The following is a 16,217-nucleotide window of genomic DNA, read 5'->3' as shown; positions in this document are numbered from 1 at the left end:
TCTGGAGGCTTTTTGCCAATAATATTTAGGTTCTGGGTTGTCGTAATTGTTATGTATAAACTCAACAAGGCAAGTGAAGTGGGGTTTTTTTCTTCTTTACGTAATGCTAACATTTTGCATTAACATGAGGCATGAACTTGGTAATTTGAGTGCTTCTGTACAAAACTTGTACTGCAAGATTTTCCTTAGTGTTTAGCCTTGCAGAAGGTATGGAAATAGCCTTGTAGTTTGAATAGGCCTTGGTTTGCTTCAGGAGGAGCAGAGGCAGATGGTTGTGGAGCACCTCTTCTCCTCGGACCGGAATAGCCTGCTCTCAGAAATCCAGGACCTCCAAGCTCAGCTCCGCATAACACATCTTCAGAACCAGGAGAAGCTCCAGCAGCTACAGGAAACCCTTACCAAGGCTGAAGATCATGGGAACAAACAGGAACACCAGCTCCGGAGGAAAGGTAATTCTTACTGTCTTTGTCAGTTCTTTCTGTCTTCTTCATCAGTTCCTTTTTGCCTCAAATATAAAAGGCAAAAAAAGGTGTCTTGCAAAGAAGCATTAGTTCTTTCTCATATCAGTAGTTGAGACAAATCTGTGAAAAGCAAAGAGAAATAACCCAAAGCAATAGAATAGAAGTAGTGTATACATGGAGAAAACCCAGCAAGGACAGTAAAACACCCCTGTTTGTTTGCAGGGAATTGTTTATTTATATGTTTGCTAGTATGGAATCACAGAATCATTTAGGTTGGATAAGACCTTTAACACTATGGAGTCCCACCATAAACAGTGCCAAGCCCACTGCTGAACCATGTTCCTGACTAAATAAGCAGCCTTGGTTTTCACAGCAGGTTCCCTTTACAAAATAAAGAAACAAGTGCAAGTGACCATGGTCAAAAATAAACATCTCTTTTCAAAGCAAAATGCTGCTTTTTCCTTGTTTTTGTTTTTCCCTCACTGTTATTCAGGATTCAGCCATTTAAAAGCTTATAAATAGCACATGCACTAGTCCAGTAGAGGGAAGCTTTCTGGAAATCCAGAAGTTTATTGCTAATTTTATTTACATAATACTGTAGACATAGGTATATTAATTATTTTTTAAGTACATATCAAACAGGAACCTCCAAATTTAGGGAGAGTTGTTTCTCTTAAGTCACTTGCCTCAACAGAGCTGGCAAAACAGGTTCTATATAGTGACTCCTGTCATAAAATGTTTCCGTAAGTGGATAAGTTTGTTTAATGAGGTTTAAAATCCCTTAGTAACAGGCTGCTTACGGAGCATCACAATGATAGAATCATAGTGTTTTTGCATCCTTCTGCTGATTTCTCTCATGTTTGAACAGAAACGAATTCTCCAGACAAGAACACTTCAATGCAGCTGATTTTTTTTCCTAATTTGAATTAGTGTAAGTGATATCATATTGTCAAGGTCTCTGTAATATAAATAACTGTTACAGTGTTTTCTTATCCTAGTTGAATTATTGGAATATAAGCTTCAGGAGGAAAAATCTATTGTAAGTGACTTGCACAGCACCCTCTCTGAGGAGCAGAAAAGATCCTCTGAAACATGTGATCTCCTGAGTCAGGAAAAAGCATCCCTGAAATCAGAGCTTTCTGAAAGTAAGCGAGAGAATGAAAGGTTGCAGAAATCCTTGGAAGAGCTTCAGAGGGAAATAAATCAGTTACGGTGAGAAGTAGATTATTCATTTATTTGATTTATCAGCAGGTCTAAAGAACTTTATACTAATTGGATCCATAAATGGCTTAGCACTTTGAAACACAGGGAGGAAAACTAGGGTCTCTCACTTTTAAGGGTTATGTTTTCTTTACTAAATTCTGTCATCTTGGGTATGTTCCTTTCCCACTTCCTTCTTAGTGTATGCCAGTATTTTTCTTTCCTCTCACAGGACAATGGCTTTGCTCTGCCAGGATAAATAACTTCTCTCTATCTCTTAATTGTTACTAAATCGAGCAATTCTAGCTTGGCTCGCAAGGAAGTAAATGTTTTTAGATGCTAACTGTGACTTGAAAACTGACTGTCTTTAGAAAGAACAGAGGCCACCTTAAAGAAATAAATCAATAGAAAAACTCAGAGAAACCAACCCAAAATGTCTTGCTTGCGATGCTGGTGAAGGATGTTCTGTTCTGAACATAGAAATGCCGTTTTGAACTTTGCAGTGTTGAATTGGAAAAAAAAGAAAAGGATTTGGCAGCTGCACTTGAAGACTTGCAGGCTGAGCAGCTGAAGGGATCTGAGCTTCGAGGTTGGTTTGAGGAACAACAGCGTCAGCAGAGGAAAGCAGAGGAAGAAAAGACAAAGGCCATGGAGGTAATGCCCAGCTCCTCTGGGGCATGATGTTAACTAGCAGGTTATTTGTGCAGTCTTCTTCTCTTCCACTGTTTTTTGTTTAGTAACTGTTAAAACCCCCAAACCTCCTCTGAATGTGCATAGCTGCTTTTTTCACAGAGTTAAAGCTTTCAGTTACTTTCATTAATTGCACGTGCAGAAATAAACCGAAGTTGAATGCCGTGTTGGGTTTTTTCCCCACATCATCTTGTTGTTTTTTGCTTTCCCATTTTCCCCTGTTGTGTACTGCCCCTTGCTGAGTAGGGCCAGCCAGATTCTACAGCTGTATAACTGCACCCTCAATCCCAAAGCAAACTTACCATGAGGATGTGAGGTGTATGATCTCTGATATTGTAAAGAAAACCACCCAATGATAAATAGGTTTGGCAGAGACTAAGTGGAGCCTTTTCCATATAATATGTATTTTTGGAGGTTAACCAAAGTCATCCTGTTCCCTTCTAAATTGAACAGAAAACAAGTGAACAGCTTTCTCTCCAAGACTGTAATAGCAATGACTCAGTGCTTGTAAAAGGCCTACAGTGAATGGAAAAGGAGGAAGATTTAACATAAGCCATTTCTTAAACCCCAAAACTAAACTCTCTCAGAGAACTCCAGACAATCCTACTTAAATTCCCTAAGTGAGGAAACACAATTCTGACTATTTCCTTGTAGTCTGGCTTCTCCTCTCATCTTCCTGGCAGGTGTTTAGGTTTGTGAGTGATTCTTGTTGGGATTTTTGTAACTGCTGCATGGTTAGGATGTGCTGCTACCATCTTCCACCTTTTCAGAAACCTGCTCATGCAAGGAGGACAGAGTAGCCAAGGCCAGGAGAAAAGTGCATTGCCCCGGGGGTAGCTGTGTGAGAGATTAGTCTGGCATTCACAAATCTTTATTGAAGCCCCATTATGGAAAGCTGCTGCCATTTAGCATCTGACCTGTCTTTCTAGGAGATAAGAAATGGTGCTGGCTAGGTGGGGGGCAGGGTAGACCTCCCTACTAGGACAGCAGTGCCAGCTCTGACTGTCTGCAGTGCCCTGTGACTTCCCCTTCAGTCTCTGCCTTACTTTCTGAAGAAAGGCTGGCTCCCAAAATGGACCTAGGGATGGATTTTAAAGGGGAAGAGGCTAGATTTAGATTAGATATAAGGAAGAAATTCTTCCCTGTGAGGGTGCTGAGGCCCTGGCACCCAGATTACCCAGAGCAGCTGTGGCTGCCCCATCCCTGGAAGGATTCAAGGCCAGGTTGGACAGGGCTTGGAGCAACCAGGTCTAGTGGAAGGTGTCCCTGCCCATGGAAGGGGGTGGGAATGAGATGAGCTTTAATGTCCTTTCCAGCCTGGACCATTCTGTCATTATTTTTATCAGTCTCTACTCTGTGCTCTGAAGAGATGGGCTGCCAAGTCCTGAAGCTTTACATCTACTCTCACGGCTTATATTTTTCTTTTTAAAACAACCTGGGTTATTGTTGTTTCAGATGTTATTTATTAATGGGACTGAGTGATGTAAAGAGTAGTGATGTCCTAATGAGGGTCTTACTAACTGAAGAAGAAATAATGTACTGGCAGATACATTAACATGATAATTTTTGGATTTGTTGCTTGGTGGCAGATTGCTAGGGAGCATTTTTCTGACACTTGTAATTTTAAATTAAACTTTTTAATACCTGAACTATTCTAGTTAAGTCTTGAATATCTTCCTGGATAAAACAGGAGGTTGAAAATTGCTAAATACCAGCCAGCCCCACAAATAAGTGTTTGTACTGGACTATTAATGTGTTCTGCCCCCTCTGCCCAGGAGCTGCAGGCTGCCCTGGATGTGCAGTCGGTGCAGAATTGCCAGCTGGTCGTGTCCTTGGAGCACGAGAAAACAGTAACAGATAACCTCCGCAAGGAACTGCAGATCGAGCACTCCCGCTGCGAAGCCTTGCTGTCCCAGGAACAGACCAAACTGCGGGAGCTACAGAAAAACTTGGATGCTGAGAAAAATCGTTCATTGGAGCTCCTGGATTCCTTGAATCATGAGCGTGTTTTGACAGAGCAATTGAGCATGAGAGTGAAGGAAGGTGCTTCCTGTCAGCACAGGGAGTCGCTGCTGGAACAAGCCTTCATCCGAGAGCTCCAAGCCCAGCTGGAAGAGGAGAGGGCCCGAACTATGGAGCTTGCTGCTGTTATTGAGAAAATGCACCAGAAGGCCATCCTGTCCAAAAGGCAGCTGGAGGCTGAGGTACAGATGTGCTGCAAGGAAACCCAGAAGGAGAGGGAGGTCAGTGAAAAACTGCGAGCCACCCTGGAGTCTCTTCAGGCACAAAAGCAAGATGTGATCCGTTCCTTGGAGGCCCATAGGGAGAGAGAGGCCAAGCTGAAAGCTGACTGGGAACAACTGCAGTCACTCTTCAAGCTGCTGAAAGAGCAAGATAAGAACAGGAAAGAGGAGAGGGGGAGAGAGCGGAGGCAGCAGCAACAGACAGAGCTACAGAAACAGAAGGACTGGCAGAGAGATCAGGAGAGACTGGTGAGAACGCTCTGTCTTACACTGAAATAGCCGCACACTGGGATGTAACCCCCTGGATGATGTTCTTTGGTTGGAAGGTTTCCTTCTGTTAAAGCATTGTGAAAAATGCATTAAATGAGCTCTTTCTCATATGTAGCTGTTTTCAAGGGATTGTGTCTGGGTTTATTGTTGACGGAAGTTGATCTTTAAATTTTTGTGTGTGCTGGGAATTGCTGTTTGTTCACAGGTGGGGATGAATATGGGTTAAATGCAGGATGGAACCAAACTAAGTTTCATGTCACTGCCCTTATTTTGAGCTAGGATCCCAGTCGTGGCTTGTGACAGTATTGGTTTCACCCTGGATTTCTCTTTGGATGGAGACAGTTAATGACACTCCAGTGTCATTAAATGGCTTCCTGGTGGCCCTGGAAAGCAGTGCTCTAAGCCTTCCCCCAAAAGTGGTCTGGCAGTTAAGGAACACCCAGATGGATATGCTAATTAAGTGTGATGACACTTACATAAGTGTGTATGTATAAGATGCACTTAACTACTACTTATTCTGTTCAAACAGCAAAACTTGGAACGGCAACACCACAGGGACGAACAAAGAATTAAAGAACTGCAGGAAATACTGGCAGTATTAAAAGAAAGAGAAAAAAATCCTCCAAATTGTCAGGAGGAACTCTTGTGTACCTCAAGCAAAGATGGAAGTGCCAAACAGCCTGTGACAAAAGAAACTGAAAAACCCCACTTGCAACAGCAGCAACAACAGCTGGAGAAGATAAGGCAGCAGTTGCTCTTTGTGGCTGTGCACCTGAATGAGTTCATATATAAAATTCTAGATAAGTGAGTTCATAAACTAGTTGCTTTGCTTTCCATCCTGCTTCTTAACTTGTGTGGGTCATGGCTGAGAGCCCTGTGCTCTTTTAATTCTTAAAAATTAACAGAACTTGCTAATTTCTCAGTGTATTCATAGTGGTAATTTGTGTGATAAATATTGCGTAAAGCCTCAGAACTGAAAGGTCATGTAGTGGGAAGAAGCAATTAAATGTGTGTTAACATTCTTACAAATCAGTCCAATACTGAAAAGGTGTTTCTGTCTAACAGAACAGTTAATGATTGGTCTGCATCAAATGATGAAGCTGTAGCCTCTTTACTGCAGACACTAAGAGAACTAAAATCAGATTTATTGTCTTCTCCTAGATCTCAGGTAAGGAAAATATTAACATATTTTAATGTCCAACTCTGTTTTGTTGTATTTTAGAGTCTGCTTCTAACAGCATTTTTTTCCTAGATATGTAATGTGTCCAAGGATCAGAAGCTTTGGGATGTGTTGCTGTAGCTTCTTTCTGCATCCAGAGACAGTTGTTTCTCACCAAAATGCCAAGTACTTTTCAAAAAGCACCATAGTGGTTTGTAATCTCAGGAGGGCTGTTCTGACCCATGTTTGCAGTATTGCAAATATTTTACGCAAGCCCAGGGAATTACCAAATACTTGAGCTAAGGTTTATTGATACAAAATACATAAAAGCATAGCTTTTAAATTCCATCTGATTCCCCAGATAACTTTGCAGTTTTATGTCTTTCTCTTGCAATAGAGATCTACGACTGTCTGATATGTGAAAAGGTTTTTATATCTTCTGTTCACAAGTCTGATGTGTGACAAGCTGCCTTGGCATGTTGCAGCTCTCCCTATGCCTACCTGCTTACAAAATACACTTCATATTTTCCTTGTGTCACCTGTGCAGCCACACAGGTGGTTGTCAAATGGATCATCTCCAGTCTTGAGGAGGGGGATGCAGCCTCTTCTCCAAGTTCATGGGGTTATTTTGGTTAAGCCTTCCTCTCACAAACCTTTAGAGCTGTCAGCTGTACACAACTCTTGTTGGAGCAGAGTTCCCTCCTTCAGAGACTAACCACACAAAAATAAAGGAGCCCAAGTTTCGTGACTTAAATTTTGTTTAACAAAAAAAGTGTTCAGTAGAGCACTTTAACTACACATGCCTTTCTAGAGCAAAAACTCCACCCTGATAGCTTTTCTTCTGTGGGCACAAACAGTCCCTCCTCTCTGCCCTCTTTTCAGGCTTTGATTTTTTTTTTTTTTTTTTCCCCAGAATCACCTTTTCCTTCAGTCTCTTCCCTGAATTTCTCCTTCCTTTAAGGTACTGAACCACATGCTCAAGAGACCAAAGGAATTTTCTTCCTCCTTGAGTTGTGATAAATTAGGGAGTATCGGACAGGGCACCTGGCAAAATGTCAGCATGGAAAATCTGTGCCAAAATGGAGCTGTCTGGTCAATCAGCTGCCAAATGGTGTAGTAGAAGTCAAGGATGTTGATGAGTCATGTAGAACTCCTTCAGATACTACAAATTGTACTGAAATAAGTTGCTAGGAGAAACTGGGGTCAGTTGTTTGTACTGGCTTCTCTAATGCATAAATTTCATTTCAAGGGATAAAACATGAACTACCTTAAAAAAAGATCTTTTATTTCTTTTGTGATCTGTTGCATCATGCACTGATGTAACTGTTGACCAGTAAATTTGTAGTTGGTACAAAAAGGGTCATGAAGGCAGAACTTCCATGAAGAATTGGAGCTGGAGTCCTGGGTCTCATTCCTACAAGAGATGACTTACCACAAAACTCAGTTTCATAGAATCACAGCATGGTTTGGGCTGGAAGGGACCTTGAAGCCCATCTCGTTCCACCCCCTGCTTCCAGAGATGGGGCAGCCACAGCTTCTCTGGACAATGGACTCTCAGAATTGAATGTGTGATTTTTCAGAATTTACTTCACAACTTGGTTTTGTTGTATGTGCTGCTTGTGTTTGCACGTACACAGGCATCTTCACAATTTCTGTGCTGCCTGTGGATGTAGAAGTCAGATGTTTTGTTTCCATTTCAAAGGGTTTGGGATATAAAGGATTCCTGTAAGGCCGATCAGAGAAGGGGTAGCCTGATGAACAAAAATCTGTTACGTCTTAAAAAGGGCTTTTCATGCATTTCAGTTTCCTATTGTGCTGTTTAACACTTGAATGCCATTGATGGTTTTCAGGCTCATTGTTTTTATGTTTTAATTTGTCATAAAGTTGGGTTATTACTTGGTTTGAGATGTTTGACTGTGGAAGTAATGTGCAAAACCATCGTGGCTCAGTTCCTTTTGGTTTCTGTTTTAGATGAGATCTACAGGTGGTGCTGACCCTGTTCAAGAGCTGGAAAGAGAGGCTTGGCAGCGAGAGAGGACCACGCTGCAGAATGCGCTGAAGCAGGCGGAATCCCAGCTGGCTAAAGCCAGTGCTGCAATTGAAAACAAACCCGTGGCAGAAACTTCCAGTCCTAAGGTAAAATTAAGGGACTAGCCAGCAAAGGGGCTCTCTGGAGCTTGGAGAGCCAGCAGTGCCACAGCCAGGAGGTGTCATTTCAACCTGATCTGCTGGGAAAAAAGGGATCTGTGAGATTATGGCATTTATCTTTCACTTACTGCTGTAATCTTCAGTTGCTATTTTAAAAGGTTGATTTTTCTAGATGAATAGTTTGATATATTATTTTAAATTAGAAACTTTCCCCAAAGGAGAACTTCCTTTGGAACTTTCTCAGTGTTAGACAGGAACTTGCATCAAAAGTAATCTGGATCTTTAGAATTTCTTTCTACTCTTAAATGTGAGGGAGACTTGGGTTTCTTGTCTAAGCATGAAAATAGAAAACACTCATTTTTAATCCCTGCTGACTAATCTTAATACTTTTTATTTTTCTGACACTTGGCTGTAATCAAGTCTGGTAGGCATCTCTCCCACCATACTTTCTGGCTAATTTTTTTTTAAAGTGGATGTTATTTTCTTTATTAAAGAGTTAAACTGTTTTATAGTTTTGAGTATGATCATTTTGCTTGAAAACATTCAGGAGACTTAAAGAAGTCTGATGCTGCAAATTTGGGTGGGTTTTAGCAACGTACAGAATTGTTTTGGCTGCCCTTGTGTCCTCCGTCTGGACATTTGACCTGAAGACACCTTGTTTGTGGCTGGGTTTTTGCAACAGTAACTGAAAATTTGAATTTCTTTTAATTTTTTTTTTTTTTCTTTCTACAGTTGCAGAGATTATATCGGAAGTACATTCGAGCAGAGAGCTTTAGAAAGGCTCTAGTTTATCAGAAGAAATACCTCTTGCTGCTGCTTGGGGGGTTTCAGGACTGTGAGCAAGCAACTCTCTCTCTCATTGCTCGCATGGGAATCTATCCTTCTCCTGCAGATCTGCAGCTCTCTGGATCACACTCCCGGCCTTTCACCAAGTTCAGGTGTGCAGTCAGAGCCATCATTGCCATCTCAAGGTAAAGCCAAAACACCCCCTGTCTCTCATATGTGATGTTTTCTTGGAAACTTAAAAAATTGATAGTTCCTGTGGCTTATCCTACATTAAGCAGGAGCAATCTCCAGAACTGGTTCAAGCATGACTTCTTAGCTGAGTTTGATCTGTACTAAAGATTTGTAAAAAAAAATCTTTAAGATGAAAGAGGGTAGACTTAGATGGGATATTGGGAAGGAATTGTTCCCTGTGAGGGTGGTGAGGCCCTGGCACAGGTTGCCCAGAGAAGCTGTGGCTGCCCCATCCCTGAAGTGTTCAAGGCCAGGTTGGACAGGGCTTGGAGCAACCAGGTATAGTGGAAGGTGTACCTGCACATGGCAGGAGGATGGAACAAGGTGGGCTTCTTTAAGATCCTTTCCAGCCCAAACCATTCTGTAATTCTATGAAAAAGCTACTTGAGTGATGCCCAGCTGCAATATATTTGGGAACCAGTGCACAGCATTACAATCTGAAGTTCTTTGGGGCTGACTTCTATCTCCTTGATCTCACTGGACAGTCTGTCTTGTATCAGAATGCGATCTGTCAGGGATGGTTCTCTCTGGAATCCAGCAGCATGTGTTTTATTGGGTGTGATTCTGTCATGCTCTGTCACTACCAAGTGGGTTTTGCTAGCTGTACATGGGACAATATGCCATCTCCCAATGGCTTTAAGCCCATTTAATGAAAAAAAATCAGTTTTAAATGTAATAGGTGGTTATTTCTGAGCAATTTCCTTGTCTAGTAAAAATGATTACTAGCAAGTTTGTGTCAGGCGATGACAGAGTCTTTGACATGAATACCGTAATAACAGCAAAGGCTGCAGGACTTCTAGATTCCTGCAGTGACTTCCAAACTCCTCCTCTCAGGTAGGAAGAGCTCTCTGGAGATAGGAGCAGAGCCAAATCAAGCAAGTCTTTTCAGCAGTTCAAGGATTGTTGCAGGGTAAAATGGGATAAGCCAGCATTCCAAAGACTGAAGTTGAAGAATTCTCCCATCATTCCCACAACAATTGTTTCTTATGTTGGCTAATATGTTCTATACCAACAAATAACTTAATATTAAAATTTAACGCATTTCTACTTATTTTTAATGGTTGTTCAAATTTGTTTTCTTACCAAGGTTAAAGTTTTTGGTGAAGAAGTGGAACAAAGTTGGCAGGAAGAGCACACAGAGTGAAAGCATTTCTCACAGTATAGGAGGTAACACAGGTACGTGTTTGGACAAATACATTGTTTTCTTCATAATTTCTCTTTGTTGATGTGTTTCATTTAAAAACAAAACCAAAGTGGGAAAATCTGTTTGCTTTGCCACTGTCCATCTGTAGAGTAGATGGATAGATGGTCTGATGCAGGTCAATAAGGACTTGAGTTACCTGAGGAACACGTGAGTGTTCCTTTGAGTTACTGAGGAGTGCCTTTGTAAAAATTCTAACAAACATCTTAATGCAGCACCTAATACTGAGGAACTGTTGCCCTTAATGTAATATTCCATTACTTGTGCCTTTTCAACGCTAAACAAAATTTGGATTAAATAGTGCTTTTTTTTTATTAGCTGGTACTATGTAATTTTCACTGTTTCTAAGTTGCTGGAAATACTTATTTTAAAAGAAAGCACCAACTTTGTACATAAACCCACTGTTGTGTGATTCCTAAGAAACTTGAATCCTCAAATGCTGAACTTTCTACTTCACTACAAAATAGCATCGCAATTCTGTTAAATGTGGTTAAAAAAAAAAACAACCCACGCAAACCAAAAAAGCAGGTAGCTGTAGAAAGTGTATTTACCTGCATTTAAAACCAAACTTAACCGTATACTCTGCTGTCATTTTCGTGGGTTTTTTGGATGTGTTTGATAGCCTGTTCTCAACAGTTCCTAGTGCATATTTTTTAACCCTTCGTATTTACCACAGCCTCTGGTGCTAGAACAGAAGTCCTGAAAGAGCAGCAGCCCCCAGCTATTCCCATCAGCTCTCCCCCTACCCGGGACAGTGACACAGGGCTGTGCCACAGAACCAGCTGTGCTGCAAGATTCATGAGCCTCTCCCCACGATCTTCCTCCCGCTCACACAACAGGTCAGTCTGCAAAGACAGGGGATGCTTCAAATTATTGTAGGTTTTTTTTAACGTTGAGGGGACAGACTGTGCTTGTCACAACAGCCAGGTAGTCTTCTGGTTTGCATGGAATTTGACAAAATGTTTTGTAGAGTCTGAGACCTGCAAGCACTTCCAAAAGACTTAATTCTACCCCACCCTATTCCTCTGTCATGGCGTGTGTCTGGGTCTGACATCCCTGCCAAGAAAAGTCACCTGTATGGTATGGAACAGGGTATTAATAACAGCAGCCCTGACTGGTGCGCAGTGTGACTGGATTAGTGGTGGCTCAGGTCTGATGTGGATCCAAGGTAGGTTAAATGATGCCTGTTGCTGCTCTTGTTTCCAGGAACAGCTAGACTGATGGAAGGGGTGGTGGTGGTTCCAGTTTTCTTTGCCCAGAATTCCCGCCTATATGAATGTAACTTCTGGATATATTTGAGAGTATAGCATGAGAATGAGAAAGTAATTTGTTTTCTTTTTAAGATTGCATCTGTCCCCAAGTTCAGCTCCAGAAAAGTCCCTTGTGCCACCTCAGGATCCTGAACAATCACTCACAGAATATATCCATCGCTTGGAGGTGATCCAGCAAAGGCTGGAAGGGGTGCAGCCAGGTAGGAACCACCTTCTTACCCCTCACAGCTCCTGCAAGTCTGGGCTGCTTTTTGCAAGGATCTTTGTACACATTGCCAATAAAGAGCATCATTTTAAGGAATAATTATCATTACTGGGGGGTAACAACTAAGTCAGTCTCTGAAAGGGAACCTCTCTGAATCATATCTAAAACTAGTCCAAGTGTGGCATTTCTCTAAGCTCATAATGAAAGAGATAAGGTTGAATAATTTCATGTGATTTCTGGCCCCCTCCTGTTCCCAAGTCTAAACAAGCAAGTGTTGCAATTTAAATGAAGCTGTGGATAGAGTTAATTTGCTTTAAAGTCAAACAGAGCTGTTGTAATAGCTGAGCAGGGCTTTCTCTGCAGCACAAACTGTAATGCTTCCCTTATGTATCACTTCCTTATGTTCATAACAGATTTTAAAAAAATATTTGGAGGCTGGTAAATACAGCCATCTATTTCTAAGATTGATCAAAGAGCACACAAAGGGTTGTAGTGGCACTTAGCTTTGCTATTTAAAACAGTTCCGCCTAATTTCTAGACTGAATTTACTTAGTTTAATTCAGTCTAGTTACCTCCTTGTTACATAGTTACCTAGTTACCTCTGTACCTGGTTATAGCACAGAAACACCTTGTCCTAAGGAGGATCTCACAAACTGTCATCACATCATCCTGAAATGCTTAAGAGTTTGGGAACTTTGACATTGTTCTCAGCAGGACTTTGCCTAGAAATCTACTTTATTACCATGACTTTGTGGGTTTGTTTGGTTTGGGGTTTTTTTCCAAATACTGCAGCTATATGGCTGATACAGATAGATAACCAGATTTTAGACTGGAAACATGTCAGCCTTTATGGAAATAACACATTTTGCTTCATTCTAAGTGTGGAATAAGTACTCCACAGCTGGGACACCATGAAGAGCACTTCTGTTGAAAGTGCATATAATTTCTGTCATTTCCATGTTACTAGGATGATAATGTCAGGCATTACAGAATGATGCTGCAATCTTTAGAACAGTGCTGGCAGCCAAATGATTTCTCAGTTCCTAATGAATTTCAGGACATCTACTCAGTGGCAAGACCTTGCCCAGCAACAGAATCACTACAGGAGTGGCAGAATTGAGCTGTCACTGGGGGTAAAACAGGCCTGTGATGGAGCACTGGTCCCACAGTATGAAGGTTTGCTTTGGCAGATGTTTAGGCTTTCAGATCCTGTTTTAGATTGCTCCTAGGTGGCTTGTGAAAATTGGAATTGCTTTCAGTGTAGCTCTTATGAAGTACTTTGAGGAAATAACATGCTGCTAACTGTACACTGTTGCTTCATAACACAAGCAGTTTTCTAATGATTTGTGGTTTTTTTTAATTTAGGGCAAGTGCTAGGCTCACCTCATCAGAGAAACCTGAAAAAGTGAGGGGAAGGCTTATGAAATCTGTCCTGCAAGTTCCTGCTTCCTCTGTGTTGGTCCTCACTCAACAGAGGCACTTGCAATTTCCCATGCAACTGAATAAAGGGCAGTGCTTTTACAGCCGATTTTTATATGATTCTTTTTATTATATTTTAGTACTTTAAGAGGGACTTACTTTTCACTAAGAACAATGTTTTACATTCTCATGTGAAATTAAGTCAACAGCTGAAGTGTGCCTGCATTGCTGTATTGTAAGCTGCAAAAAGTCTCTGTGGTGTTTATTTTTCTATAGTGTATAGGTGGATTCCTTGTAAAAAAAGTTATTAAAATGGCATTTTATTAGTGAATTCTTACATTGTGTGGTTGTTTGTTTCCACCTTGCCTATTTATTTCTTTTGCTGTTCCTAAAATTGTTTGGGTTTTAATATTTCTGTAGGATCATTCCAATTAAAGGAATCGCTCAAATACTCACAAATGTCAAAGATACCTGTAGCGCTCTGTGAATTTAGGGTATGCTCTTCTAGTTTTTCAGTACGTAAGTCCTCCCTCAGTCTGTCCTATTTACTCTGGACACTTTTAGCTTCATTTTTCTAGTTCAGAAGGCCCATAATTTTGTTTAACTCTATGCACTTTTGGCAAAACATACCAAACAACGCCTGTGAATTCTGTCTACGTCTAATGTAAGTGATCCTCCCTCTGTCTGGTATCTTGTGCTGTAGCTACCTTCAGGGGGGTGGTTCCAAATGTCTATGAAGTTGCTGGTCAGAGAAGAGGAAATGGTACACCCATTTCCAGTCACAATGTCTCAGGGCAAAAATGAGAGAGATTCAAGTATCATGCTGAATAAGACTTTTCTGTGATATTTCTGTATTTCTTTAGAAAAAGCATAGGAAGAATTATAATACCAAAGTATTTTAAACCTCTGGAAACATGAAATCTCTACCTTCAAAGCAGATGTGGTGGTTAACTTTGGAGCATGAGAAAAATCTCTTCTGGAGGCAAATTTTTTTCCTGCAGCCTGTTAAAAGATTTTTCTCTACTGGGTATTGAGAATTATATATTGGCATTCATCTGAGATTGTTTTATTACTTATTTAACTGTTTTTGTCTCGGTAAAGTCTTATTTATCTGTCAGATCACCATTTGGTTCTCTGGAAAAAAATGTGGTAGAGAGAGATCTTGGCACGTGTACAGATTTATTACCCTCTGACAGCTATAGGAGAACCCTTAAACTGATTGAGCATAAATTTAAGAGAGCTTAACTTTAAGTTTGTGAACAAACAGTACCTGATTTGGTGTAAAAGCTTGGCAACAGTAACTTAACTTGTCCAGAGTTCCAAACCAATTTGAGCTAAGTTTAAGCTGGCTCAGTGACTGTATCATATTTCTTTATAAAATCAGTCTAAGACTCCTAACACTTGATGCAGCATTGTCAGACTGCACACACTGAATGGTGCTGGTGCCCTTTTTGCTTAGCATAACACAAGCTGATCTTCTTTTGGGAACAATGTATTTCTAAAACAGAGTTCAGAACTGGCACTAAATCCAATCTGTAATAGCACACTCACAGCTGGATTTTCCATGTTGAGTGTAGTAAGCAGGAGAGCTGTGAGGCCTGAGGGCCTGTGCTCAGAGTTATCTAGTGTCAGTACTGACACTGCAAATCCAAATTAATGCCTAGTTTTAAAATCTGGCACTTCTAGGTGGATAATTAAAACTACCTTTTAAAGGATAGTTGGCACATCATAGGGACCAGTTCTGTTTCAAGGGAATTTGGCTTTGCACTGGCACATTTTTAAATCAATCTACAGGGGCTTTTTTTATGTCCCAGAATATGCAGGGCTCTTCCCAAACCTTGGCAGGGTTTTGCACTCAGAGGAACTTTTCTGTGGCAGTCAGTGCTTCCCTGCCTCACCTTACATGCCCCTCCAAGAGTCTCCTTCGGCAGTCACTGTTTCAAGGAACACAGGCTGGAACTGGGGATAAGGGGCAGATGCTGCAGCCTCCTATTCACAAAAGAAATCTGCAGAGAAGGAATCCAACCCAGTAGGATCTGAACTATAGGTAATATGTTCCCATTAGCTCCCCAGTACCTACAGACAGCTTTCTGAAGGGCTGTCTGTGGAAGCAGAAATGTCTCTGCCCAGTGTAAGGGATGACATTTTAAGCAGCATGGTTTTCCTAGTGCTGGTGTGGTGTGTCTGTGCCCTCGAAAGGGCAGCCACATGGGACATGCTTTCCTGTGATGTGCGTGCTGACCTCAGTAATGTGAGCGGAGAAATCGGAAGCCCCAACCTGAACCCAATCATCCTAAACCAGAGGTGCTTTGGACAGAAGCAGTTGTTGGCAGAAAACTATTCCCCAGATTTCCCTATTTTCTAGTTCTAGGGAAGTTGTTACTTGGCAGAGCAGTTTGGGGGGTCAGGACCACTAGTAAGGTCCTGGATTTGCCTTTGCCGAAGTCTCTGGGAGATTGCAGGAATGCCAGAACATCAGGCCCTGCTGTCCTGCCACACACGCACCCTGGAACCTATAGCTGAACAGGGAAAAGCTACTGCATCAACACGCCTTCCATCCCAAACACTTCCTGCTGGTCTCTAGTGCCCTTTGAGAGGTGGTTGGCTTTAGAAAATACACTTAATTTTTTTTCTTTTGTGAAGGGCCAGGCACCACTTTATATCCACGCTCTTACAGTGGCATTCTGTGCCATGAAAATGTCCATGCCCTATCCTGGAACACTCGGTGGGCTGGGTGGGCCCCGTGGACTTAGGCTCGGTCACAGTTCCTATTTTCCGTTGGGAGGAAGAAGTGAGGAGGGAAAGGGTAGTTTCGGTATTTTCAGGAAAGGGACCTCAGCACAGCAGGTGCGAAGGCAATGACAAGGGTGGGAAAAGGGAAGGAGGAATAAGAAAGGCAGCGCTGGATACAGGAGCGGGCGGGCCGTGCTGCA

The 16,217-nt window shown here is 41.6% G+C and overlaps 1 protein-coding gene across 10 annotated transcripts in view; it reads left to right on the top strand.

The window, feature by feature from the left end:
* The window catches only part of PCNT (pericentrin), a 74,248-nt gene extending 60,633 nt beyond the window's left edge, over window positions 1-13,615 (top strand). For 8 of the 10 annotated variants that reach the window (XM_042021143.1, XM_042021145.1, XM_042021144.1 and 5 more), the window contains 12 exons: window positions 254-449; window positions 1,460-1,673; window positions 2,165-2,315; window positions 4,127-4,843; window positions 5,394-5,668; window positions 5,930-6,032; window positions 7,995-8,159; window positions 8,904-9,142; window positions 10,276-10,364; window positions 11,066-11,228; window positions 11,733-11,860; window positions 13,231-13,615. In XM_042021143.1, the coding sequence (XP_041877077.1) occupies window positions 254-449; window positions 1,460-1,673; window positions 2,165-2,315; window positions 4,127-4,843; window positions 5,394-5,668; window positions 5,930-6,032; window positions 7,995-8,159; window positions 8,904-9,142; window positions 10,276-10,364; window positions 11,066-11,228; window positions 11,733-11,860; window positions 13,231-13,274 (2,484 nt within the window). In that variant the 3' untranslated portion in view covers window positions 13,275-13,615. Of the gene's footprint in view, window positions 1-253; window positions 450-1,443; window positions 1,674-2,164; window positions 2,316-4,126; window positions 4,844-5,393; window positions 5,669-5,929; window positions 6,033-6,936; window positions 6,985-7,994; window positions 8,160-8,903; window positions 9,143-10,275; window positions 10,365-11,065; window positions 11,229-11,732; window positions 11,861-13,230 lie in introns of those variants that run through there. The other 2 variants (XM_042021146.1, XM_042021147.1) reach the window with 2 other exon arrangements.
* The last annotated feature ends 2,602 nt before the right edge of the window (window positions 13,616-16,217 follow it).

This window comes from Corvus kubaryi, unplaced genomic scaffold (genome assembly GCF_017639235.1).
Source record: "Corvus kubaryi isolate FWS band 111438036 unplaced genomic scaffold, C.kubaryi_AGA036_p1.0 37126, whole genome shotgun sequence".
NCBI classification, from domain to species: domain Eukaryota; kingdom Metazoa; phylum Chordata; class Aves; order Passeriformes; family Corvidae; genus Corvus; species Corvus kubaryi.
Note: the sequence above shows the minus strand (reverse complement) of the source record. Positions and strands in the feature narration are given on the sequence as shown.